This window comes from Dichotomopilus funicola (genome assembly GCF_033296635.1).
Source record: "Dichotomopilus funicola strain CBS 141.50 unplaced genomic scaffold C8A04scaffold_25, whole genome shotgun sequence".
NCBI classification, from domain to species: domain Eukaryota; kingdom Fungi; phylum Ascomycota; class Sordariomycetes; order Sordariales; family Chaetomiaceae; genus Dichotomopilus; species Dichotomopilus funicola.
In genome coordinates this window covers 243,649-267,545 of record NW_026944046.1, presented here as the reverse complement: position 1 = coordinate 267,545, position 23,897 = coordinate 243,649, and the positions used below count along the sequence as shown (strand labels likewise).

Below are 23,897 nucleotides of genomic sequence, written 5' to 3'. Positions count from 1 at the left end.
CACTGCATGCATGCATCTGCATTGAGGTTCGGATACTCGTGGCCAAGAACAACCGAGACACCAAAGCTTGAATGAGAGGCATTGAGCATTGGCCTAGGAAAGAAGCCGAGGTGATAGATAGGCTTCGAATCTTGCGAATCTTATCTGTTGAACGGGACGGGTGTACTGTGACCGCTCCGCAACAAGGTCTTCTTGATGTCTAGGGCACACTGCTGGGAAATTCGAGAAATGCCGTCATCAATTGCAACCAGCTAACCGCTCAAATACGAAACTGCAAAATAGCATCCAAAAGGTCTTGGAAGAGAGGAAGATAGAATCGCAAACAGTACCACCAATCATTCATCCCCATTCCGTCGAAGCCAAACAAGACTTACTTCACCTCGTAGAAAACTAGGCCGTTCGGTTATGCAGCCGCCGCCTGGCCGCCGACAGCCATCATGAACGATTTCTAGAGTAATTTGTCAGAATGGGACTATCATAAACCGCAGACATTTGTGAATAAAGTGGTGGACAACACATACCGCGTTCCGCGTCTGGATAAAGACGGTACCCGGGCCGGTAAACTTGCATACCAGGCCTTCACCGGACGCCATGCCCGAGATGATGCCGCCCGAAGAGACACGCTCCAGGACGTACTTGGTGTTCCAGGCGACCAGGTGACCGTTGTCCACAATATACTTTTCACCGTCCATAAGCTACCCAAGAAGTTAGTAATCGATGGTGCTTCTGAGACCGGAAATGGGCAGAAAGAGGGAAAAGGTGGGAAGGAAACGTACGTCTTTCCGAATAATCGCACCAAAGCTCGTCAACCACAACAGCCCAGTCCCCGAGATCTTATACACCCACAAACCTTCCCCACTAAACATGGCCTTGCCAAGCCCCTGGCGCTTGTAGTCCTTGATGACGTTTTGGGTGCAAGCGAGGAAACCGTCGTGGCTGACTGACCATGCTTCTTGACCGGTCAGGCGCAGGCTGGTGATGTCGCCGAGCATGGGCGGCGCCAACAGCAGCTCGCCAGGCCCCGTGTATGTCGAGCTGTTCATGTCGCCACCGGCCACCAGCTTCTTCATGCTGAACTTGACGTTGCCTTTAAGCACGATGGAGGGAGACATAGCGATCATGGCGCCTGTGGGGTAGAGAGAAACACAGTCTTAGCATCCACGCCTGATCTATAAAGGTCACGGGAATAACGTACCAGGTTTGGCTTCGATGGGACATCCAATGGCTAACTGAATGGTCAAAATTGAGTTGCAATCGCGATGGCTGATGCGATAGCTGCCGCCATTGAAGGTGCCCACATCGTCAACGATCGCCGAGGCGCCCACAAAATTGTTGCCCGTAGGAGCGCCCGTCGGGTCAATACCAGGGGTCCCGGGCTGCGAATGCTGTTGCTGCTGCTGCTGTTGGATATGTTGGGGAGGTTGCTGAGGTGGCTGCTGCTGTTGGAGATGCTGCGTCTTTTCGGCCGGATATCCAGCTCCACTGTTATCCTTGGGATACGAAGGAGGGCCCGCGAATTGCTGCTGCTGCTGAGCCTGAGGCTGAGTCTGCTGCGAACCCTGGGAAGCTAGCGAGGGACTCCGCAAGTGCTGAGGCAGCACGCCGTGCTGCATTGGCGAAGGGGAAGCTTGGGGCGGGGCTGCATATTGGTGCTGTTGTTGCGGTGGCTGCTGCTGATGCTGCTGGGGCGGGGGAGCGTATTGCTGTTGCTGAGGAGGAGAGGCGTACTGCTGCTGTTGGGGGTGCTGCTGGAGATGTTGCTGCGGGGGCGGGGCATAGTGTTGTTGCTGGTACGAGGGTGTCGACGAGCCCGGAGGGGGTGTAGGGGCCGGAGCGCCCTGGGGAGGAGCAGGATAGTGGCCTTGTTGGGCGTTGGCAGGAGGCGAGGGGTACGAGAACTGTGTCTGAGTAGGGGCCGCCGACCCGGGAGGGGGAGGGTAGCTCTGCTGTCCTGTATTGGCGCGCGTTGTCAACATATCGCTCCGTTGGATGTAAAGGGCTTTATGGTTCGATGAAGGGTGTATTTTAACATACCTCCAGGGGCAGGGCCGCCGGCGCCAGGGGGAGCTAATAAGACAAGTCAGCGCCAGACAACTCTTTGGAGCTTTCGTTCATTTCTCTACTCTACTCACGGGGAAAGTAGCTCGACATGTTGGCTGCTACGGAAGGAACCGACTTCACGGTCAGGCGGTGATCGCGAAAATGCTGCTACCTAATAAATTTCCTGTCAGTTGAGCTCGCGGGCGACTTTGGGCGGCGCTGACGAGCTGATCCTCCACCCCGCACTTACGACCGAGTAGGAATTAATTACCCCTCGCGACAGAATCTCGGCGCTGCGGCGATTGTTTCGTGTAGTGCTGATGGAAAGGTAGAAACACCAGAGAGCAAAGTCAAAGAGACGAACAGCACCGAGTTGAAGGAAAGTTAAAATAGCTGGCGGCGCATCCAATAGCACCTTTTAGGGGCTGACCGCGCAAGGCCACACCACCCACCATCTTCTTTCCCCAACCCTCCTCACATTTGCATGGGTAGCTCATTCGAGAGCCGACGGAATATGAAACGGCCCAATCAACGATTCCGAGCCTTGGGAGAGACGCGCGCCGAGAGCTTTGTCGAGGGCGCTTAACCCAAGAAGCGGCGGGCTGCCGGCGTAGCGATTGGTTGACATCGTCCCTCGACTCCATTTGGGGGAGCAATGGATGCTTGGTTGCTTGAGGCTAAGCACTGTGGCAGGCAGGCATGCATGGTTGATCTCGAACGAGCCAGTGTGCCAATCTGATGAACCCAGGTTCCAAATGGCAAAAGGAGAAAAAACAGTCAATGATGAAAGCCGTGAAGTACCTCGACCCCCTTGAGCCATTCTCGGAATCAGAGAGACTTGTTCTCTTCCAACTAACGTTGCTGCCTTAATAGAGCAGGAGCGCTCATGTACATACTCCTCTTTCCTTGGCACCCTCAACCGGGGTTTCCATCTTGCTACTTCGTACCTACATATGAATCGGACCCCGCAACTTGGTCATGCCAGGCCCGGCTGCGGCTTCTCCCTCACCGACAAGTGTGACGAGTCTATAATTTGCTCGCCACTCAATCCCCCCGGTGCGGGTTGAATTGTTGGCTGCAGGGTAGTGTAGAGGGAGATAGGATTCTGAAAGCAAGGGAAGCAAACGAAAAGACTCGGGGCGATTCCCGCTTAGTTACTAGTTCGAAGGCCCCGGGTTCCGGCCCAACCGTTTCTCCGAGAGGCTCCCGCATTGTCCAATAGGAGTCGAGTGAATCGGCCCTTGCCTGCCGGAAATGGCTGCGGGCTGTCGCATGGGTTTTGAGCTCCGGAACCCGGGACGTCATCAAAAATCTTCTGACAGGCGGATGGAAGCACAGCACCACATGACCGACGACTCGCATCAATCTCACTACGCCACGACAACACCGACGCCACAGCAAATCCGAGCATAACAGCCCTATTTCGGCATCCAACCTCACGAACGGACCCGACATCTTGCCCCTTTCCCGCTCGAACCCAAACATTTCGCAGCACGCGGCCCGGCTGTCGGGGTCAAACATAGGCCTAACCCCGAGCTCCGGCGAACCCGAACATACGGCCTGTTGGCATCTGGACCACCCGACTGCTTCGCAGTAGGAGGGTAGGATTCTAGACCTCTATACATCCTCCACTGAACCCCCAAGTTTCGCGCGATTAAGAAAGAAAACCGAAAAGAAAGAGACACGAATAAGCTCGGAAAAGACAAAGAGTAAAATGCTACGCACATCCTTCAGCGTCTTCGACGCCCTCGTTTTTGGGCGTGGGACCGCCGTTCGCCACACTAGCACCACGATACTGAGGAATGTCGCCGTTCGCAGCAGTCCACCAAGGACGGGGCTGCCTTGGGCAAGGTTACCGACGACTGCTGTAACTGCGACCGCACGGCCATCGACAAGATCCTTCACCGCTTCCGCACATGCGGCGCCAACCAAGACATCTCCGCTGTCCGGCGGCTTCCGGTTGAGGCGTCCGTTCCATACCACACGGCCACGACGAACCGCAGACACCGCGGGTACGGCGCCGAAGAGCGGCGGAAAGGGAGGGCCAGGGAGGAAACGTGGGGAAGGTGGCCGTGCAGGAGCTGGGGAGGCCACGGCGGAGGAGGGGTCGTTGTCGCTGAGCGCGCGGTTGAAGAAGCTGTCGCGGGAATATGGGTGGTCGGCGGTTGGGGTGTATTTGGCGTTGTCGGTGCTGGATTTCCCGTTTTGCTTCTTGCTTGTACGGACGGTTGGGACGGAAAAGATTGGTGAGTTCTGCCCTTTTTACGGGGTTATCCCTCTCCTGGGATCTGGGGATTCAGGGGACCAAAGTGCTAATACGAAGCCAGCCCATCTTGAGGAAATTGTCATCCGGAACGTCCAGAAGATTGTTCCCGACCGGTTGCAGGCTTGGTGGGTTGAATATCGCCAGGCATTGAAGGATGCGAAGCGCGAGCGGGTGGGCGAGGTAGATGAGGTTATTGGCCACGGTGTTGCCGAGGCCGAGCTGAGGAACAATGAGGGAGCGAGTAAGTTCATGCCTACCGATCCACCTAGTTGTGTGCCCTTACACGTCCGTTTTCATGGCGTACTAATACCAGTGTAGGTCTGGCCACGCAGCTTGCGCTCGCATACGCGATTCACAAGAGCTTCATTTTCCTCCGTGTGCCTCTGACTGCAGCCGTCACGCCCAAGGTAGTCAAGGTCCTGCGGTCTTGGGGCTGGCAGATTGGCAAAAACGTGAAGAAGGCCAAGGCATGAATTGCATGATTTCGCTGTGTTATGGTTGGGAAGGAGGGGATAGATGGTTGGTTGGTGTTTGATGCTAGGATAAGCGGTGCTTTGAGAGCGTGTTGTTGATGGTTGCATTTACAAGTGGTGGTGCATCTCCCCATAGACTGTAGCATAACGTTGTAAGAAGTATTAGAGATCTGTACGAGATGTATTGACAAGTAAAGAAAGATACCTAGACGAGGGGAGCTTGATAGGTATTCGGTCCCGCCTGTTCGTGTCCACAGTGGAGCGCGGGTGATCTTCACCAGGGTCCTTTATATCTTTGAGCTGAGGAAGAAAACAAACCGGCAGAGTATGCCGTGAGAGAATTCCTGAGGCAAATGCTTCTTGTTTTTTTTTCTCTGCCTCTAATGCCAAAATCCGAGAATTCTGTTGACTTCGCCCTTACACAAATGTATGTGTACCGTCCTTGTGGTGCAAGTTTCTTCGGCACGTCACCTTTCCCGGTCTCTCTGCCCCGCACTCCACTGCACCTTGGACCTTGGCACGCATGGATAAACTCTCAACAGCCGAGATGCATTGTGCTGCAGGCCACCACCACCTTATCCTCGGCTCGTTATTATATGTACTTATCGCAGGCTGCTTAAATAGGGAGCCGGATGGCGACAGCGATAACCCTTTTTGATTGTAACCACTGTTTTTAAATTGACCCTTGAAAAGGTGGTTGCACGGCCTTTGCAGATTCCCGTCCCCTAGGCGTGCTGTTGTCCACCTGTTCCCTGCCCTCTGAGACCCGTGTTGTTCCTTCATTCGGTGAGGTACCTGCCATATTCCGTAGCCCGAGTGTTGATCCCATGCGATTTCCCAAGGATGCTTCTTATCACCACGAAACACAGCTCTGCGGCCATCATCGCGTCGAATTGCTGACCGCCGATTTCTGAGCGGCGTCGGCGTCGCGTGGTCTCCTTATATGTCCGTTGTGGAAACTCAAACGGACAACCCCAAGATGGCTTCAATAGACGTCGAAAAGCGCGCCATTCTTGCGGCTGAGGACTTCCCGACACCTGACACAAAGGTCAACAACACCTCAAGAAGTCGTCGCAACACGCGATACTTCCTCGCCCTCATACTCGGGGGCCTCGCTCTCCTCTCAATCGCGATTACATCCCAACGATGTTCCGCCACAACCTCGCTGTTCACCAGCCACGCCGTCTCACAACATCACCACATCATCCACCACGACGCGGAGCTTGACAGCCTGACCCATGTCACTAAGAAGGAAGTTGGCGTGACTGCGGCAACGGCGACGACCTCGACTGCAGCTCCGGGTCGGACCGTGCTGAAGAATTTTGAGGTTGCCCAGCCCGTTTTGTTGCCTGGTGGGCCGACTGAGAGTGATGGGTCGACGAAAGGGGGTGATGAGGGAGAGGTGTGCAGTGTGCTGCTGATGAGGCATGATTTTGCTTTTAGTTATGGCGCGCCTTTTGTTGGTGAGTGAACTGCGACCTTTTGAAACTTGATGTTAGGTGCGGTTCAGACTGACAAGTATCACTGCTAGGGGACTACACGCCACCTGACTGTGACTTCAATCGGGCGGTACTCAACTTCAGTGTAGTGAGCCAGGGAAGGCAGTTCGATCGGCTTGCGATCATGTACTTTGGCGACACCGAAGTTTGTAAGTCTTACAAAAAAATGTTGCGCCTTACGCCTAGGGCTAACACGGGACAGGGCGCACATCAACGGCTGAACCCACCGCCCCTCCAGGAATTAGCTGGATCTATCTCAAGGACATGACCCAGTATCTCTACTTTTGGAAGTCGCCCCAGAGGGTCATCTTCGATCTGGGCAATCTCGTTGGCAAGTACATGCTTGTCTTCACCTTTGTAGAAGAACGAAAGTGACTAACAGGCGATAGACGACACATACACTGGCATCTTCAACACCACCATGACCGCCATTTTCTACAAGGCCGACGTGGATACAGACCAAGCACCGCCAAGTGACCTGATTCTGCCAATTTCAGCACGACAGGGGGCAAAGGACTCCATCAGCCGCTTCATCCTACCTGAAGAGAACGCATCCAACACCATCAGCCTCCCGCGTAACATCCAGCGCGCCGTGTTCTCCGTCTCTGCCAACGGCCAAGCCACTGAGGAGTTCTGGTGGAGCAACGTCCCCCAAACTGACGTCGCCACCTTTAACAAAACGGCGGGCGAGCTTCCAGGGCTAAGTCCCTTCCGTGAAGTGCAGGTGCTTATCGACGGCCAGCTGGCGGGAGTTCAATGGCCGTTCCCTGTCGTCTTCACCGGTGGCGTGGTCCCCTCGCTCCACCGACCGATCGCTGGTATCCATGCGTTCGACCTGCGCGAGCATGAAATCGATATCACCCCCTTCCTCGGCCTGCTCTGCGACGGCAAGGACCACACATTCACCATCCGCGTGGCCGGCCTCGACAATTCCGCCAGCGGCGGCGACGGCAACACAGCAACACTCACCGAAACAGTCAACGAAAGTTGGTACGTCACTGGCAAACTCTTCCTCTGGCTCAACCCCGACTCGGACGCCATCACAGCTGGTGACCCCCCCGCAATCGACGCACCCCCGCCCAAGATCGAAGTCACCCGTTCCCTTGCCCAAGGCGAACAGGCTGCAGTGGGCGGTAGAATCGCCTCGTCGCTCAACAAAACCCTCCACTACACCACCTCTGTCAAACGCGCCCTGCGCATCACCTCCGGCTCAGCCTCTTGGACGCAAACACTGTCCTACACCAATGACGGGTTGGTCGCGGATTTTGGTTCGATTCAAATCAACGACATGACGCTGTCCGGGACAGACGTTGCAGACAAGACGGACAAGGCAAAGGGTCAGGAAGGCTACTACCGCGCGACGTACGCCTACCCGCTCTTCTGCAATTCCTCGTACGGCTACACCCCGGCTGGAAACTTGTCCATATCGGGGCATTTACGACAGGGTAAAGAGGTCTCCGTTTTTGGCGCCAGCGTGTTTGCCACAGGCTTAGAGGCGTTTGCTCAGGTTGGTGGGGATCGTAGCAAGGGGTTGAAAGGCAAAACGAGCAAGCTCTCAACCACCAAGGAGGGCACAGCCGAGTTCCGGCAGGCGGCCGACGGGTCGAGTAGTACCGGGTGGGGGGAGGCGAGACAGGTGTTTTGGTTTGGGTTGGAAGAGGGGGACTCGACGGAGGATGCTGATGAAGTTGGTGGTGGGAAGGGAAGAGGGGAGGAGCTGTATTATCGGGAGGTGGCGGCTGTGAATGGGACGTTGACGGAGGATGTGAAGAGGATTGAGGGCGTGAGGGTGGGTGGTGATGGTTCTGAGAGGAGAGTGTTAGATACTGCGGCTACTGAGTTTGCTTAATTAGTGGCGATGTGGGTGAGAGAGTGAGGTGGAAATGAAGCGGTTGTTTGATCCTATGCTGTTGCTACGTTTGATGTGTTCACCAGCGCTTGCTACCTTGCTGCGACGGTATGATTACGTGGCACCGTTGTCAGCAAATATCCCCTTCACTATCGAAAGTGAGTGCTATTAGTTCGCTGATACCCCAAACCCAGATGCGTAGCTTTGGATAAGAGCCGTGGACGCAGTCACAAGTCAGGAAGCGCTCGTCTGATCGAGCAACCCCCAACTTCGCCGCCAAGTTTCAAGGTCTTGAATTCGTTGGCCTGGGTTTGCCTCCTGGGTAACTCAAGTTTCGGGCAGTTGGTTGGTCACTTTGGAAACCGTGTTTCACTGCGACTAACGAAGGTCCAGACCACAAATCCATAGATTCATGATCCACCGTTGAATCGCCGCGCGGCAATTCCATGCTTTCCATGCTTCATGTCCGATCGTTGCCCGGCCACCCAAAGCATTGCTGGTGGGGCTCTCCGTCTGGAAACAAGGCCCCGGCAACGAAAGGATTGGTTCTGGGCTGCTCATCTCGGATGCTGTGCAGGCGCTTGAAGTCCCGATGGAGAACGGCTTGGCGTGTGCCACCCTGGTCACCCGCCAACCGCCCAGTCGTCACTTTCTCAGGGAGGCACATGAACATGCCGTTGAATGGGTTTGCGAGTTCGAAAGTTGAAGACCTGGGAGCAAGCGGCAGTTTGAAGATGGGTAGAGACGGCGCTTGTTCTTGAGCGCTTGGACGGGTTAACAATGATAGCGGACTACGTGGTAACGTGGGCAGAATCACATCCCGCGCCTTTGTACCTGAGGATATGCACTACCGAAAGAAGCTTTGAAGCTTCGACCACCCTCGATGTTTCTGCCCCACATGCTCCGTCATTGACCCATTTTTCGTTCTTTCTCCAGATTGCATGCTTCCCTTGATGGTGTGCTGCCATGCGCCCTCCCACGTTATTGTTGCTGCTGCCGCTTGCCCCTCGAAGATGAGAAACACGCCGCATTCTTGAAAAGACGTCCAGGCCCCCCCACCAGATCGACCGTTTGGGATTTTCTCTCCCCCTGCTCTCAACTCTCTCCTCCCCTCCAAACCCCCCGCAACAAATCAACAAGTCCTGCCTCTAGCTTTTCACAGCTTGACCTCGAGAAACAACACTGTTTACATATTGACCGTATTGTGGAATACAATTTGGATACTGTGTACCGGAAACTAAACAATTTGGTACAAATTATACCTCCTCCCGATTCTAGCAAAACCAAACAACCTTCACTCGCTCGTCAACAACATCAACAGACAACAACCCCACCATGGAGAAACCACAACTCATCCTCCGAGCGGTCCAGCTCCTCCTCCTGGTCATCCTTACCGGCCTGATCGGTAACATCATAGCAACCAACCACAATGCCCCCTCCACCGCTACCGCCGCCATCAACTTCTCCATGTTCGTCGTCGTCCAAGGCTGGCTGGCAACCATCATCGGCATCGGCACCATCCTCGCCGCCAACCGCATCGCTGCGCTACCGATCTTCGTCCTGTTCGGTACCGACGCCGTCGCCGTGCTCTTCACTTTTATCGACGCCGTCGTGCTGGCCGCGAAGCTCAAAATGGTCAACTGCGGCGGGGATTTCAGCAAGAAGGGGAGCGATCCCCAGCCGGGCGATTGGATTGCGTTTGGGAGTACCGACGATCACAAGCGGTGCCGGGAGGTACAGGCTGGGACCGTGTTTATGTGGTTCTTGTTTGCCTCGTTTGTGGCCTCGTTGGTGTTGAGCTTCTTGGGCTTCCGTCGCGGGGGCGGGAGTATCAGGTCTGGGCCGACCATGTCGCAGGTGAGGGTTTAAGGGATTGTTGGGTCTCTTGAAGAAAGGAGAAATGGGACTAGGAAATAAACATGTGTGGCGGCGTGGGAGGACCGGTGTCGAATATTTGGCTTAAGGAATCATTGGCAAACGGCATGGACCTGGTTGGACGGCGGCGTGAGCGATATTTTCGGAGGCTGGCGGCTGTCTCATATGAGGGCAACGGATCACGAGCTTATGTTTTTGTAATGATGGAATAGGGTATGAGCCACGAGTTATTTAATGGTATCTGGCGAGGTGTTTGGCGGCATGGCCGGGGTTCGGGGCGGACGGATGGATAGGATAGGAATTACGGGCGGACTTTTGTTGTAGGATTAGCATACCCTATTTGATGTAGTGTAACAACGCCAAGGGGCATTCTTGTTGTTTTATTCTCTAACCCGCGGTTCCTCTCTTCCTCCAAATCACCGCAGTGAGCCACCGGGGCAGACTTCCACGTTGCCGAGTAAACCCAATAAGTAATTCCATGGGTAGATCTCGTTCAATCTTGAACCTGTATATTCGTTCCCGACGTTACCCAACCCAAACCCGTTAACGCCGTCGGCAAATATGTAACAACCGCCGCCCACTGGACAACCCAAGACTCTATAAACCCCAGCCCGGCATGTATGTACTCACGGCTCCTCCCAACCGGTGAATCCCCCAAGTCATAATGAGGACGCAACCTCGGCCGCGCCAACGGCGTTGAACGTCTTCTTGCTCGTCCACCGGATTTCGACGTTGTGCATCCATTCCATGTATCTCGCCCAACCTAGTGATAGAGCCAGAACCGTTAGCAAAGAGATGTCCTAAGTCTCACCCTCTCTTCTTGTCTGCGCCCTCCTAGTATTCCTAGTATCCCCCACAGACCTGCTGACACGAAATGTGGGAGGTCTTACTCCAATACGCGAACTTCCTCCCCAGAAACTTGCCCGCAAACGGCATGATGATCATTGTCAGCAGCAATTGCAGCTGCTCCAAACTCTCTTCCCACTCCCGCTGCGCATCCGACGTCGAATCTGAGTCTAGGATACTACTCGAGATTGAGGGGAGCGAATCTACGTCGTCGTCGTTTTCGTCGTCGGAAGACGTGGAACTCCGGCGACGGGAGGAGGCCGAGGAATCTGGTATGTCCGGGATGATATAAGAGGAGGAGGCGGACATGCTCGGGGTGCTGGAGGTTGAAGACGAGGACATGGTGGGCTATGGGCGAGCCCTGGGTGGGTAGGTCGATCGGCGGGGTCGAAGGTCCGGAGGTTTAGTACGCCCGTCGGCAGACACTGGTGTCGGCTTGTTGCGAAAGGGAAATGGTTAAGCGGCCGGCGCAGAGGAGCCTTCAGAAGTCTGAGCTCCTGATGCTGATGGCGGGCCCAGCCGTGGTGGTTGAGCCGAGATCCACTCTGCCACTCAATTGCATGAACTGTGTGCGATGCGTTTTAACACTGTGATTCATTGGAAGCTGCCAGCAGCTGCCAGTTGGCTCGCGGGCAAAGAAGGCTTTCACAGTGAACATTACCCCACATGTCAGGTGATCGTGAGACTGAGTCACAGGTGAGGGACAAGCCAAACGTCATGCGGGATGGAGAGCCCAGCAGCAACCTCACGGCCGCAAAAACCCTCCCTTTCTTCAACATTGAGGAAATCCCACTGTGCAAGCGCAATAAATCCGTAAATTAGTTTGCCAAGGACCCACGACTTAGCACATCACGACGCATAGGCCTGACGCTGAGACCTCCAGATTTCGTAACGCGAAGCAGAAGGCGGTGGAGCGAGCGACTTCAAGCAACGCACATTGCACGCACGCAAACAAGGGTGGCCAAAGATGAGCGGTACCGAAGTAAGTTTTATTTGGGCAACCCTCGCATTTTCCCCCTCCCACTGCACAAGACTGGCTTCTTTCCCCTGCACAACTTCTACCCCTCCAAGTCGCTGCAACATATTTGCACGCGACCGACCCCGCCGGATTTGATCCTTTTCTCCTTCAAAGTATTTTCTCTTCCTTTCATATCCAACAACGCCCGACCCCACGCAATTATCGATTCCTGCACACGATCAGATTTTGATCCCGAAACACTACCGATCCCGGGCCACAACAAGGAAGCTAACATAAATAGGAACCTTCAATTCAAAGACGGCCGTCACGCAAGTCGGTTGCATTTACAGAGGAGAAGGTAGTAGTGGACGCCGACGGCAGCGTAACCCTAGTACCCACGCCAATCGACGACAACAAAGACTCAGCCATGTCGCACACTCCTCGTACGCCGCCTCTTTCCGCCGCGCTCGGGGCGTTTACTGACGCCTCCTCAGCAACTGCAGACGGCGCGGCAGACGGTGCGGCCCCTGCTGCGATCCCAGCCCTCGATGCCAACCCGGATGGGCTCGACCTCACGCTCATGAAGAAGAAAAAGAAGAAGGTCAAGAAGGACGACGATGAGGCCGCCGGCGAACCCGCAGCCGCTGATGGCGAAGAAGCGATCGACCTATCGATGAAGAAGAAAAAGAAGAAGAAGGTGCCTAAGGAGGAGGACGAATTCGCCAAGAAACTCGAGGCGCTCAACCTCGAGGGCGCCGAGGGTGCCGAGGCCGCGGCCGAGGAGAACGTGCAAGAGGGTGATATGGACAAGGGCACCGGCATCTGGGCGCATGACGAGTCGCGGACCATTAACTACGACCCGCTGCTCTCTCGCTTCTTCGCCCTGCTCGCGCAAAAGAACCCCGACCATGCGTCGACGGGCACTCGGTCATACAAGATCCCGCCCCCGCAATGTCTCCGTGAAGGCAACAAGAAGACCATCTTTGCCAACCTTCCAGAGATTTGCAAGCGCATGAAGAGAGCGGACGAGCACGTTACTGCTTACCTGTTTGCCGAACTAGGTACAAGCGGTAGCACGGATGGCAGCAGGCGGTTGGTTATCAAGGGTCGGTTCCAGCAGAAGCAGATTGAGAACGTCCTGCGTACATATATCATCGGTATGTTTCCCGAGCTAGGTCGATTTCAAAGGTGGATTTAGTTGTTAACATGGTTCAGAATATGTGACGTGCAAAACGTGTCGGTCTCCCAACACTGAGCTGTCCAAGGGCGAGAACCGTTTATAGTATGTTCCCACTTGTCATACACGTTGAAAGTCATCTGCTAACTCCCCCCCCAGCTTCATCACCTGCAACTCGTGTGGCTCGCGTCGTTCCGTCCAGGCTATCAAGACTGGTTTCTCGGCCCAGGTCGGAAAGAGAAAGAAGATGAAGGTCTAAGTGTTTCCCAGCACAAGCCTTGGTGGGTTTGGGCACTTCTTTCCCGGTCCGTATGGGACACACTATTCGGTCTTTCCTTGCTCGGCTTATCTCAATCCCAGGCGGCTAGCCCTAGGAGACACGGTCATGTAACGATGTGACGATTGGGGCTCGCTTTGGGGATCAAATCGGCTATCGGGCATGCTGCAGAGCATTGGTTCGGAACGGCATGGGTTTATCAACCGTGGCATGGCGGGTCTCTATAAAGGGGGAGCATGGAATTAGGAATCAGGCGGGAAAGCGAAGTCTTTTTATGAGCCCACGAATGACTATGTAGACACGATGGGTGTGGGCAAGGGGTCGAAATCTGGGGATGGGTTGTTGCTAGTTTCTTCATCCGTGATGTGCATCGTGTCGTCTGGATTAGATTGACACTCAGTGGGAAATACAGAGCGGTAGCACTTTTATCCTGATTTTGTTGTCTCTCATGTGGAATGATTACGTGTTGTTGATGTATTGTGATAAGTGTGAAAGAAGTCTTAGCTGCGCTTAGCGGGATTCCAGGAGCCGGGAATTACCCCCTCCTACCTGCCAATCCTTCATTCACGGTTTAGCAAATTGAGCGGCTCCTAAGGGTGAACGTTTCCCCAAGTTCAAACCGTCAGGAACGGCTTACAAAGCAGAATCGGTAAACCAACCCCTATAAGGAAGGAGGGGATTCCAAAATACATAACTAGGTAGTAAGCAGTTTAAAGTTTCTAAGCCAGAGGAAAGCCATTAACCTAGGGCTTACATAGCAAGTCCTTGGCGCGGTTTACTGTACGAAGCGGGGATATAAGGTGTGAGCTGTACAATGTTTTTGGCACTCAGGTGTTTCTGATATGGTGGGGAACGGCATGCGGCCGATTGGATCTCACTATCTCACAATCCCAACCCCCTCTCTGCAGCTCCCATGACCTCCTCTCTTCACTCCTCAACACTTCAGTCCCAGGTCACCGTGGTACATCGATATAACACTGTATAAACGTGAGATCCCGAGTTAAGTCGAATGCCGGAGAACTAAACAGTAAGAAAACAACACAGACCGCAACACAAAAACAAGACAGAAAATGACCATCCGCAAAACCCCCTCCTTATCCACACCCACCGGCAACCTGACCCAACCCCCCGCCGGGCTTCCCTCGCGCAACCCGTCCAAATCCTACTGGCTCAAAGACCTGTCCCCAACACTTGTCGGACACAGAAGCACACCGGACCTACCGGAGGAAGCCGATGTGGTGATTGTAGGAAGCGGGATCACGGGGGCGTTTGCAGCGAGGTTCTTGTTGGAGGGCGAGAATGGTGGGAATGGAGCTGGCTCGGCAGGGTCGGAGGTGAAGAGTGGGGAGGGAAAGAAGGTGGTGATGCTTGAGGCGAGAGAGGCGTGTTCCGGAGCTACGGGGCGGAATGGGGGTCATTGTCAGCCGTTGGTGTATGGAGCCGTGCCGGCTGTTGTGGCGTTTGAGTTGGAGGTGTATGCCTTTTTGGAGAGGTTTGTGAAGGAAGAGGGTGTGGATTGTGATTGGTGAGTTTATCGGTGTACTTGCGTCGATTCCCGATCGCGGCGGTCACGGGGGCGGCCCGGAAGACTTCGAGAAATGAGATGGGAGATGCTGATTATCCCAGGGTGAGCCTCTCCGGCGTCCACGCCTTCCTCTCGGACAGGATGTTTGAAGTAGCCGTAGCAGAAGCCGAGCAACTACAGCAAACCCACCCCGAGCTGGCCGCCCAGCTCGAGGTTGTCCGACCCTCGTTCGCTTCCGGCTCCTCTACTACGGACGAAACCAAGCCCACTCTCGCATCCCTCCGCGTGCCTTCCGCTCGGGGCGTCGTCATCCAACAGAAAGCGGCCTCGCTATGGCCCTACAAACTCGTCGCTTCCGTCCTAGAGCGCCTCATCGTCCGGCATCCAGCTCCACGCTTCAATCTTCAGACCAACACCCCCGTGACCTCCCTCGACCGCGCCGAGTCAGGGACCGGCTGGACGCTGACCACCCCGCGCGGCCAAATCACGGCGCGCCAGGTGTTGCTGGCTACCAACGGGTACACCTCACACCTCCTCCCGGCGTTCTCGGATCTGATTGTCCCTGTGCGAGGCCAAATCGGGGCGATTCTACCCCCTCAACCCACTCCAGAATCTACCTTTCCAACGACATCTACCTCGGCCTCTTCTCCGGCTAAACTCACGCACTCCTATAGCTTTATCGCCGAAGTGGAAACCGATACCGATACCGACAGCAACGGCAGCCTCCTGACATCCGCATCTGCCTCTGCCCCACGAGACGATTACCTCGTGCAACGGCCCCTACCAAATGGCGAGCTAATCTACGGCGGCGGCCGACGTCTAGCGCGAGGACTGGGCGTAGGCGAGTGGCGGGATGATGAGGTAGAAGAGGACGTAGCGCGGTACTTAAAGGGGAGTTTGAGTCCGCCTTTGGATCTAGCTTCTTCTGCTTGTTCTACGGGTTACCCGGCGGAAAAGGGGGCCACAGGACAGCAGCACCTAGACGCAACCTTCGAATGGACAGGCGTCATGGGCTTTAGCCGCGACCATCATGCGTGGGTCGGGCCGGTGCCTGAGAGCCTGGGCGGGGGTGAAGGGCCGGATGGCGGGGGATTGTTTGTATGCGCTGGGTATACGGGGCATGGGATGCCGGCGGCCGCGTTGTCGGCGCGGGAGGTGGTTAGGCAGATGACCGGACGGGTGGTGGTTAGACAAACGGGAGAGGGTGAGAAGAAGGAGGCTGAATTTCCGGTGGAGTTTCTGGCGAGCGAGGAACGGGTGAACCAGGCGAGGGGATTCCCGCATGTGACGCAGGGGTGGTAGGCGACGACCTTGGCGGGTTTGGTGAGTGGTGCGAAGAGGTCTTGAGTCTATGTAGCATGTGATGGAGATTTGGAGTTGAGATATATGAGTTAACTACTTCTTGGATAACTAGATCGCAGACAGTTATGGGGAAAAACATAGGTTGACATCTGCATCATTCGTCTTTGTACAGCTGAGGAAGGGTACTTAATCAACTATCAACTGTAGGAGAGCGGTGATATTCAGTCCTTGCTCTTATTTCTGAACGTAAGAAATTTACAGGCGTATGCCCGGCTAGTTCAGGTCCAACTTGAACTGTTGTCAGAAATGTTCAACTACTGTCCCTGCAAGGAAGAAACTCCTTCAACACATAGACCCACTCAAGCTTACATAGTAACGCATTTGAAGGGAGGATGTCGGTCCGTCCTCAGTCATTACGCTGCTCATGAGTTGCAAATTGACATTGTGTATATCTTTCTCTTATATCAAAGCACAAACCGCATCGCCCCTGATGTCTATTGACCAAAGTAGCTATCTCTTATACTGGAGCTACGACCACGCTTACTCTTCGCAGCAAGAAAGTCTTGGGCTCATCTGCTTGGCTCGAGAACGAATGTCAAGCATATGCCGCTGAATCCTTCGATCCCACCTCACTCATCCGCCGTGCTGCGCGCTCGGGAATCACTGGTTCCTTCTCCCAAGTTCTCTCTCCGCACCTCATATCTCTTCGTGGACGATGAGCAACATCAAACATGACACTCTTCTCGCGAAGAGCCAGTCTAAGCCGTGCAAAACGCCCTCAATGACGGGTCGGCATGAGTTGCTGGCCGTACGGATGAGCAAGTTCGTGAGAAACTCAGTCTACAATCGCAGTAACTGGAAACATGTGGGCTGGAATTCCAGTGCTTGGCGTCAGGATTCCCTAGGCAGACGCGAAATGTTCTTCCTCTCCGATTCTTGTTCCTCAATGAGGGCTTGGGGATAGTTGCTTGACCTGCAGCAGGAATCCTGCCGTTAAACCTGCGCAGCGAGCCATCATGCCGTCAATGCATCACGGATTTGGGTACATTTCCCGTCATTTCATGACAGTGAGGCGATCCGCGTAAACGATAGACTGAGTAGCCGCTCTCCTGGTCTATATAATGGTTCTTCAGCTCCGGTCTCGAGATGAACAAGGTTCTTCGAGTGCCTCGAAAGTCGAGCAGCTGACAAGACGGACATCAGTCCCGACCGGCGGATCCCATTGCGACAAAAACAACACGCCCCGTCCCCTTCACCCGATGTGGACATTTACATCCCATCTGGTCTTTCGTCATCCAGGTGTGCCGCTTGGAGGATGAGTTCACTTTGTGGTTGCCTGAGGGAAGTGGCCCGAGCCATCAGACGCAGCTCACGGCGAATGCGGGACCCGCGCAGGCAGCAGAATAATGTAAAGGCCACGGGAGCCCGTAAAGCGACAAGCTCAAATCCCAGGGTGATTACCCCTACCTCATCGTCACAGTCATCACCACCGTCCGAACCGCCGAAAAAAACGAAGGGTCGAAGGATGGATCGATTTGTTGTGGCAGAGATGCCCGGAAGAGGTGGGAAATTTGGCAAAGCCGGCGCGTGATGGAGGTTGAGAGTTAGGGGCGCTTGGAGGAACGACAGCGCTAGGGTTATGTGGAACAGGGGCTTATCGGCGGGCGATCCCGCTAATCGACCACTACAACGCACCTCCGATTAGTGGCCATATCGGGTTACCCACACCAATGGAACGACGACTCACCTCAATCGAGCACGACGACAACCAAACTACAACACCGACCTCCTCGACGGGCTGATCGAATAACTTCCCTTTTCGCCTGCAATAAATTGGAATCCACAGATTAGTATTTTCTGGATATTTCCAAGTCAAAAGGAGGGGGAAGCGGCATATTCTGGATACCCGTCATCATGGCCCCAATTACGGACGAGGAATGGGCCGACCTGGTTGCCCACGAACTCCCCAAGACATCCGACCCTGTCATCCGCAGCTATCTCGAGAGCCGCCGTGCCTTGATCGCCCAGGGGCAGAGACACCGAAGCGGTATTACACGTTCAATTATTTTCTTCCATTTTACCCCCTTATGCAGATGTCATCATGGCCCCCAAGAGGACTATGCTGAGGATGATAACGATGAGGGTGATGACGACGACAACACCACTAACCTCCACAGCCAGATTTCTCCTTCCGCCAGGCCCTCTCTCCCATCGCGGCGCAGGCGTGTGATATCGTCTCCAAAATCCGCCATGAAGAACGAATCTCGCCAGTGGCGTCCGCAACCCGCACCGAAAACCTCGCGTCTTGGAAGATCGTTAAGCGCCTGCCTAAAGGCGCACTCCTCCGCGCACACTGCCACGCCCTGGTCGACCTGGACCGTCTTCTCGATGATGCATTGAACACGCCGGGGATGTGCATCTCGTTGTCACCATCCCTAGGGAACGATCCCACGTCGGTCAACTCCGGGTGGGAAGGACGTCCGTGTATCCTATTTAGGGGGCAGCCGGATTCGAGCCAATCGCTATGGGACGACAACTATATGCCCGGCTCTTTTGTGTCTCTTTCGAAGGCAGCCGACGAGTATCCGGGGGAAGGACGGTTGGGCTTTCTAGGCTGGATCAAGGGGAAGTGTGGGATATCGACGTTGCGGTCTGATCTCGAGAGGGGTTACGCAGGGTCGTCCGCGGTCTATTCCGATCTCATCAGCGGCATGCTATACTATGAGCCGTTGTGGCGAGCATTCCTCCGGCGGTTGATGTCTGGTTTGGTAGGCGATCGTGTCTCCTGGCTAGAGTTGGGGTGAGCACACGATCCCAAAAGGGCCTTGACAACGGGCCTCCTCTTCTATGTCGCCTCCTTCCTGTTTCTCCTCACCAACTTATCGGTGGCCAGTTCAGGAAACAATGCCGAAACTTCCACTTAAAACTAACGTCAATTGAAACAGCTTGACTTTCCCATTGGCCTTTTACCGAGAAGGGTCGGAAACACCGGAGGTGGATCACGACTACCTGTTCGGCATCATCGAGGACGAAGAGGCCAAATATTTGGCCAATGGCCGGCCTCTGGGATTATGGGGCCTCCGCGTGGTGTGGTCAACGAAGCGTAGCCTCGATCCCCGGTCGATCATCGAAGACGCCGACAGCTGCATTTCGACCAAGCTTTTGTGGCCGCGTCTGGTGGCCGGGTATGACCTTGCGGGACCCGAGAACCTCGGTCGGCCGCTTGCGGACTTGACTCCCGAACTGTTCTGGCTCCGAAAGCAATGTGTGGTCGAAGGTGTCACGCTCCCCTTTTTCTTGCAGGCCGGCGGGTCGTCCCTTGCCATCAACCACCACGACGATGATGACAACAACGTTACGATCGCCACCGACGACCCCCTTTCACCGGAGAACAACAACCTCTTCGATGCCCTCCTCCTCGGCGCCCGACGAATAGGCCACGTCTTCGCTCTACCCCGACACCCCCGCCTCATCGAAGCCATCAAGGACAAACGGATCCTCACCGAGCTCTCTCTACCACCGCCCGATATCGAAACGGAGCCATCGGTGGCGGGTACCACCAACAACAGCGACATCATCATCGCCAACCACCCCCTCCCATTCCTCCTAATGCAGGGCGTTCCCTGCGCCCTTTGCGAGGACGATTCCGGGCGCATTTCGCAGCGGAGCCGAGATGGCGTCGACCAGATGACCAGTATCTTTTGGCACGCCCTTCGGGCTTGGGAGAAGGATGTTGATGGTGGTTTCGACCTCGCCACGTTAGGATCGCTTGCCGAGAATAGCGTGCGGTGGGCGGCGTTTGAGGACGAAGACGCAGAGACGTGGTGGGTACAGGCCAATTCGTTCATCCCCCTTGGACCCTGTCCTTTTTTGGCCCCCCAATTTGTTTTTGCTTTGCTTTCCTTCCTTTGTTCCCCTCCATCGTCGAGCTAGGACTCGACGCGAAAACGTGGAGTCGCCCATAACCGTCACTTGCTCGGCGTGGATGTGGGAAAATAGCGAAGACCAGGACCGGGGTTCGCCCAAGCTGCACAGCCTACTTCTCTCCCTTCCTTCCTCGTAACTTGTTTTGGTTTGTTGACAAACGTAACTATTGAAATGGGAGCGAAGCTGACGAATATTCTTTTCGGGCAGGGTACGTGAAATTCGTGCAGCAACCGTGGGGGCCGGGACTAAGGCAGCGATGTTACAGAAGTGGGCTGTGGAGTGGGAGCGATTTTGTATTTGGGTGGTCACCGAGTATGGAGATGGGCGTGGCGATGCGCGGTGACCTACTTCGGTACCGTGTGTAAAAACCCCAAACCGCTGCCCCGAACGACGCGGTTGAGACAATGGCAGAGCCGACAGAGGGCGATGACAATGGAAGGGGAATAGTCACCTGAACTCTATGACCGGAATACAAGCAGAGTCTCAGCCATCGGTCGGACACTATCGGTCTCTTTTTCACCGTTGTGCCGTTGCTGTTGCGTCACCCCCCTTTCGGCAGTCATCCGGCGCGGCTATTCGTTGGTGTTGGTTGGCTCCCTGCAGCCCTATGATGCACCACCAAGCTCACCCGAAAAAAGGTTTGCATTGGTCAAGACCGAGAGCTGCCTAACTCTAAGGTGGCATCGCAGGCCTACAATGCACCCAATTCATCTTACGGAGTGCATCTGCTTTCATTGTTGGTGGACAAGAAAGACCAAAAGCGGACGGTTTCCGCCGTGTTCCTCCCATAAAACAAACTCATCTGATCCAAGCCAAGCAAAGTCATCATCCATCGATCTTGGCAGCGGCGTTTGCAACTCGGAGATGCCCCCTACGTGTTTGTACACTAAACTTTATATCCTTCAGGATCATCACAGGCCGATCGCACCGTGCAGAAGAACCCTACAATTTAACTTGGTGGGTTGCATGTGGGGGTGACTCCAGATCGAAGTCCGATGCACGAAATACTGTGTATTCTTACACACCCACTGTACACTACAGAGTACAGCCCAGTGACGCCAGGCCCATCTCTGCTCTTGCAGGGTATCGAATCCCTCCTGTGTTCCAGCCACCCCCCTCGCCGTTCCTCTCGCCAAAGCCACTTGCGCGCTTGTTTCATGTTTCAACGACATCGCATCGGTCAAAGAGTGTCTGTCAAAAGACTGCGCCACCTCCACGCAGCACACAAGGACGGCCGGACGATACCTTCCCCTAAATCCGGTACATACAGTATGGTATCGGATGGATTTTGGTTTCCCTTGGCAACTGGCTTGCTCAGACAGAATCCAGATTGGATTTCTAAGCTCAGGTAGCTTACTTCGGCGTCCGCTTCAATCCTCACAGGGTTGTAGATTCGAAAGATGTTGCTTGATCGGGATTCTGAAAGTCAATTCCGCCGCCCTATTATTACATAATCATTAATTGTACCCCTTTTTGGACGGATTCCGCTGTCCCCGACTTATACCATCTAGCAGTACCTACCCTGACAACGTCAACCCAGCAAACATGCCACGTACACCGAACACCGCCGTGTTATGCGATGTAATGCTGCGGGGACCTTCTGGGAATGGAACGCCCGCCTTATTCTTTTTTTTCTTGTCTCCTTGTCCCGGCAATTTTGACAGGAAAGCCACAATGCATCCATCGCGTCAAAATGCAAGACATGCATATGAGGACGGACAGGGCCAAGATAGGAAAGTCTTGAGAAAACAAACGTTGGACGGGGCAGTTCCCGTTTCTTCTTTCTTCCCCTTCGGCTCATCCATACCTGGCCCATCAGGAGCGAATATTTGCAAAGAGACCATTTGTAAGGTTGACATGATACGGCGTAGCACCTGTGTGTCAACAATCGAGAAAAAGAAAGAGGGTGTGAATGAGAAGCGAACGGTGGCCTATTCGGGTATGACAGCCATTCGTGCTCTCCCATTGGCCTATATAGCCGCCAGGAAGAGGTATAGCCAAGGAACCAGACCGACCTCGACACAAAATGGTGGAGACACTGAGGTACATCTTCAATACCTTCATGAGAGACTTCACCATTCTATCAAAAAGGTAGGTCACGATGCTAGATGACGTGCCACCGCCCGCCCCCACCCCTTACCGACCGGCCCGAACCCCCTTTGCGCAAAAGTCTCCCGGCGGCTTGCTCCGGCCGTTGTGTGTGTGTGTCATCAAGTATGTACCTAAGTACACAAGCTTACGTCTGACACCCACCTCCCAATTTCCGTTTTAGGCAAGCAGACACACTGTACACTACACACCAAGACGTTTGTCACATGATCTTGGTGTGGTGGGGCTTGAGGGGGGGGGGGGAGGTTGGTTTAGGAACTGTTGGGCGAAGGCGCAATAAGGCTGAAGGATGCACCTCCACTTGCCTATTTGATGTCTGTGGGTGGTATCGGGTGTGACTGGCACATGGTCACTACATCTACTATGTACAACATGCATGTCATTAAAAATAATGGCGGGGATAATGGAGGGGTGGAAGAGCCGGTGTGATGTACTTCTGGTATTGTAGGGGCATTTTGAGAAAGATTTGAGAGTCATGAATAACAATTGGGGGAGAAAGGAGCTTGGCATGAAGTTGTACATGTACACAGTGGGTGAGAGGCGTCTGAAGGCAGAGAAGACATGAATTGATTGGAAGAAAATAAGTAAACAGCCAAAGAGCTGGAAGAACTACCGAACGTGAAATCTAGATACACCGACCCCCCTCAAGTCAACCCCTCGAAATTAGAGACTGGGCGACCATGTGCTTTCCAACCACGTCTCGAATTTCATTGGCTGCACTTGGGTTAGATCATTGAGGTTCGGCTGTCGTATATGGTACCGTTCGCTGGCCGTCTGGAGCAACCTGTGAAAATAGTGCCATTGTACCCAGTCACCGCTCTCCTGGCAAGCTTGAACCTGTGCCTCCACCTCCTGATAATGCCGAGTTACCAACATGAAAGGTGCTTCAAGCTTGTTAGCGAGATGTAACCAGTAAATCTTGCGGGCGAGGGGAGAACTTACTACCAACCGTATTGGAGCACGCCTGGACTAGCTCCTGCACCGTCATGGAGTCCCCTCTCATCTTGAACTCCTTTGGCCAGTTGTTGAGGCTTATATCCAGAGCCGCTGTGACAAACTGAGCGACATCGTGCACCGAGGTCATGGAAACCCGTGCTTCTGTCCCGCTTGGGGTTGTTGCAATGATCTCGGCTCTTGCGCCTTGCAAGTTGACGAGATAATCGTCGGGTCCCTGAACCCCACAGCCGGCGCCAATTCCAAGTGTCTGCATCCCCCCTGGACTAAATCGTTCCATGAAAATACCGCAGGAGAAGACCGTGTAGCGCATCCGATGTGATTTGGATTGAGACCACCGCTCAAGAAACTGAAGGGCGGATTGTGACCCGCGGTCGAGAGGGTCGATCGCTGGCCGGTGGCTGAGGCTGCCCTCAAACTCAGACGGGACAAAGGTCTTCACACGGGCCTTTCGCGCGGCATCGATGAGGTTGAGTTGTTCGTTGCCGCCGATGGTAGAGATGACAAGATCGACGCCCTGGAGTGTATATCTCAGGCCCTCAACATCATCGTAGTCGACAATTACGGCTTGTGATTCCGGACAGTAATATTGGAGCTCCGGGTGGGCCTACGGCATGGTTAGCAAAAAGTTCCTTTGCGGGTAAGGGAAGTGGTGCACAAACGGTCCGTGATAGCACGAGTAGTGCGTGAGCAGTTTGGCTGATGTGCTGGGCTAGAATCTGGGCGAAACCGCCTGCGCCGGCAATTGCAATTCTAGTCATGGTGACTATGTTAAGTTGATGGCGTTGATCGTGGGTAGAGGAAAGAGGCGATGGGGACT

At 54.5% G+C, this 23,897-nt stretch overlaps 9 protein-coding genes across 9 annotated transcripts; 6 read left to right on the top strand and 3 right to left on the bottom strand.

Moving 5' to 3' along the window:
* Window positions 1–403: 403 nt before the first annotated feature.
* On the bottom strand, window positions 404–2,151 carry C8A04DRAFT_28002 (tryptophan RNA-binding attenuator protein-like domain-containing protein; the record flags this gene model as incomplete). The annotated part of the gene is made up of 6 exons (XM_062780486.1): window positions 404–448; window positions 522–695; window positions 777–1,126; window positions 1,196–1,951; window positions 2,035–2,067; window positions 2,133–2,151. 6 exons carry the CDS (start codon window positions 2,149–2,151, stop codon window positions 404–406), a joined length of 1,377 nt encoding a protein of 458 aa, XP_062637685.1.
* A 1,603-nt stretch (window positions 2,152–3,754) lies between these two features.
* C8A04DRAFT_36774 (uncharacterized protein) lies at window positions 3,755–4,779 on the top strand (the record flags this gene model as incomplete). The annotated part of the gene is made up of 5 exons (XM_062783641.1): window positions 3,755–3,891; window positions 3,937–4,052; window positions 4,119–4,286; window positions 4,368–4,547; window positions 4,625–4,779. 5 exons carry the CDS (start codon window positions 3,755–3,757, stop codon window positions 4,777–4,779), a joined length of 756 nt encoding a protein of 251 aa, XP_062637684.1.
* Window positions 4,780–5,758: 979 nt separating this feature from the next.
* On the top strand, window positions 5,759–8,127 carry C8A04DRAFT_28000 (peptide N-acetyl-beta-D-glucosaminyl asparaginase amidase A-domain-containing protein; the record flags this gene model as incomplete). Its single annotated transcript, XM_062780485.1, has 4 exons — window positions 5,759–6,242; window positions 6,311–6,427; window positions 6,481–6,609; window positions 6,668–8,127. The coding sequence occupies 4 exons, from the start codon at window positions 5,759–5,761 to the stop codon at window positions 8,125–8,127; spliced, it is 2,190 nt and encodes a 729-aa protein (XP_062637683.1).
* Window positions 8,128–9,462: 1,335 nt separating this feature from the next.
* On the top strand, window positions 9,463–9,996 carry C8A04DRAFT_27999 (marvel domain-containing protein; the record flags this gene model as incomplete). Its single annotated transcript, XM_062780484.1, has 1 exon — window positions 9,463–9,996. One exon carries the CDS (start codon window positions 9,463–9,465, stop codon window positions 9,994–9,996), a length of 534 nt encoding a protein of 177 aa, XP_062637682.1.
* A 665-nt stretch (window positions 9,997–10,661) lies between these two features.
* C8A04DRAFT_27998 (uncharacterized protein) lies at window positions 10,662–11,190 on the bottom strand (the record flags this gene model as incomplete). The annotated part of the gene is made up of 2 exons (XM_062780483.1): window positions 10,662–10,765; window positions 10,893–11,190. 2 exons carry the CDS (start codon window positions 11,188–11,190, stop codon window positions 10,662–10,664), a joined length of 402 nt encoding a protein of 133 aa, XP_062637681.1.
* Window positions 11,191–11,815: 625 nt separating this feature from the next.
* Window positions 11,816–13,242, top strand: C8A04DRAFT_36771 (putative eukaryotic translation initiation factor 2 subunit beta; the record flags this gene model as incomplete). The annotated part of the gene is made up of 4 exons (XM_062783640.1): window positions 11,816–11,830; window positions 12,108–12,963; window positions 13,022–13,088; window positions 13,143–13,242. The coding sequence occupies 4 exons, from the start codon at window positions 11,816–11,818 to the stop codon at window positions 13,240–13,242; spliced, it is 1,038 nt and encodes a 345-aa protein (XP_062637680.1).
* A 1,088-nt stretch (window positions 13,243–14,330) lies between these two features.
* On the top strand, window positions 14,331–16,087 carry C8A04DRAFT_36770 (FAD dependent oxidoreductase; the record flags this gene model as incomplete). Its single annotated transcript, XM_062783639.1, has 2 exons — window positions 14,331–14,785; window positions 14,887–16,087. 2 exons carry the CDS (start codon window positions 14,331–14,333, stop codon window positions 16,085–16,087), a joined length of 1,656 nt encoding a protein of 551 aa, XP_062637679.1.
* A 1,914-nt stretch (window positions 16,088–18,001) lies between these two features.
* Window positions 18,002–20,357, top strand: C8A04DRAFT_11630 (adenosine deaminase CECR1-A; the record flags this gene model as incomplete). The annotated part of the gene is made up of 5 exons (XM_062777040.1): window positions 18,002–18,143; window positions 18,269–18,887; window positions 19,033–19,441; window positions 19,478–19,911; window positions 20,222–20,357. 5 exons carry the CDS (start codon window positions 18,002–18,004, stop codon window positions 20,355–20,357), a joined length of 1,740 nt encoding a protein of 579 aa, XP_062637678.1.
* A 2,429-nt stretch (window positions 20,358–22,786) lies between these two features.
* C8A04DRAFT_27994 (uncharacterized protein) lies at window positions 22,787–23,838 on the bottom strand (the record flags this gene model as incomplete). The annotated part of the gene is made up of 3 exons (XM_062780482.1): window positions 22,787–23,007; window positions 23,066–23,684; window positions 23,740–23,838. 3 exons carry the CDS (start codon window positions 23,836–23,838, stop codon window positions 22,787–22,789), a joined length of 939 nt encoding a protein of 312 aa, XP_062637677.1.
* Between the last annotated feature and the right edge of the window lie 59 nt (window positions 23,839–23,897).